The sequence below is a fragment of the Aplysia californica genome, unplaced genomic scaffold (assembly GCF_000002075.1).
Source record: "Aplysia californica isolate F4 #8 unplaced genomic scaffold, AplCal3.0 scaffold00928, whole genome shotgun sequence".
NCBI classification, from domain to species: domain Eukaryota; kingdom Metazoa; phylum Mollusca; class Gastropoda; order Aplysiida; family Aplysiidae; genus Aplysia; species Aplysia californica.
The window spans coordinates 197400-199045 of NW_004798198.1; the positions used below are offsets into that span (position 1 = coordinate 197400).

General features: G+C 41.1%; 1 protein-coding gene across 1 annotated transcript in view; it reads left to right on the plus strand.

Annotated features, from left to right (window-relative positions):
• LOC101849503 overlaps window positions 1–1646 on the plus strand; it is a gene marked incomplete in the record, with an annotated part of 78669 nt that overhangs the window by 73492 nt on the left and 3531 nt on the right. The window contains 1 exon segment of the mRNA XM_013089328.2: window positions 288–449. Within this exon segment, the coding sequence (XP_012944782.1) occupies window positions 288–449 (162 nt within the window).

Consider the following 1646-nt stretch of genomic DNA (forward strand, 5'->3'; position numbering starts at 1 on the left):
AGAGAGAGAGAGTTAACTAATTCTCAGAGTCAAAGAAAGTGAGAGAGTTCCATTTAGGTATACATTTTTAAAATAAAACGAAATACTCCATTTTCTTTTCCTTTTCTTCTTCTTTTCTTTTTTTCCCTTTCTTTTCCTTTTTTCTCTTTTTTTCTTTTTTCTTTTTCTTTTTCTTTTCTTTTTCTTTTGATGGTGTCTTTTTCCCACTGTCTTCTCCTCTTTCTATCCTTACTTTTCACTGTTCCCCACCAAGCACTGAGTGCCCAGTGTCCGTGTTTCCCCGCCAGGTGATGCTGTTCGTGTGCCAGGTGTACTTCATCCTGTGGGGACTCTTCCTTTTCTTCGGCTACGCCTACATCTTTCGGAAGCTGTACCTGCACGCGGTGAAGCGGCAGAAGAACGTCATGTACGGCACGGGCAACAATGCTAACAACTCCACCAAAACCAAGGTAAAGAACCTTCCACTTCCATAAAGTAAGGTTTTTAAGCGCTCGCAACTGCAGAAGGTCATATGAGCGCCAAGGGGTGGATGTCAACAGAGATGTCTAAAAGGGGAATCAGGCTTACTCTGCTCATTTCTCTAGCCTCAACAGCACAAAGTCTGCTTCGACTACCAAGGCATCCCGGAAATAGCAGTTTACAATAGGGTGACAAACACAAAAAAAAGTAGAGGGAAAATGACGATAGTAAGGATGAGGGTGAAAAAGGCAGCAGTTTCCCTATGTTGTTCCGGCACAGTATGAGCATGACATTGATAAATCAACCCATTTACAATTCTACTGTGCATAAGAACATGTTAATATCCCCCCTTTAGGAAATGGCCTAAATACAACTTTAGTCAGTAGCACTGCCCTGGTGGGGGTAACGTATGTCGTTATAATATCCATAGATCGTGCACTACGACGTATTCCCGGTTCTTTGTTTCAGTAAGTGTTTTTACGGCACTTGCAACACAATAAGGTCATATAAGTGCCGAAGATTAGAGGTGTTACAAGAGAGTAACAAACACAGAAAAGAAGGAGCAGAGATAAGGACGATAGATGTTTGATAGAAAAGAAGAAGCAAACCACACCAGAGCACCGGCCAACCACCAACGTATTCCCGGTTCATCAATAAAGAGCATGCCATTGGACTTAATTTTTTATTTAAGTATAAATTAAGGGCAAAAAAGGAGGAGGGGGTGCCACGCGTGCACTCGACAATGCACTACCTTAGAATAACAAAGTTCTTTCTGCAATTTTTGGCTGTTGTTGTTTTGTTCGGGGGGTTTTTTGGTTTTTTTGAGTTACTAATACCATGAGGTCGGAAATGTTCTATCTTTTCTATCAACATCGTAAGTTAAGTGGGAGTCGTTGTCAAGATATTATTCAAAAGAATTGCTTTCCAAAAAGCTTGAAATGTTGTGAAACTCAAAAATTTTCATGTAAAATTTCTCAAAACTGGGTACTGAGCAGATTGGACTTTGTAATTCTAGGGTAGGGAATAGAGAGACTGTTTTCCCCCATGTGGGCGTTATGGCGCGACCTTATAGTCCGCATTTTTCACAGAAATGTTTCCATAGAGAGAAAAGAGAAAAGAGTAGTGGTCTTGACAGTTTGGGGTCTAGGAGAGCAAGTCTATGGAATTGTGTCTCTGGGGGAAAAAGC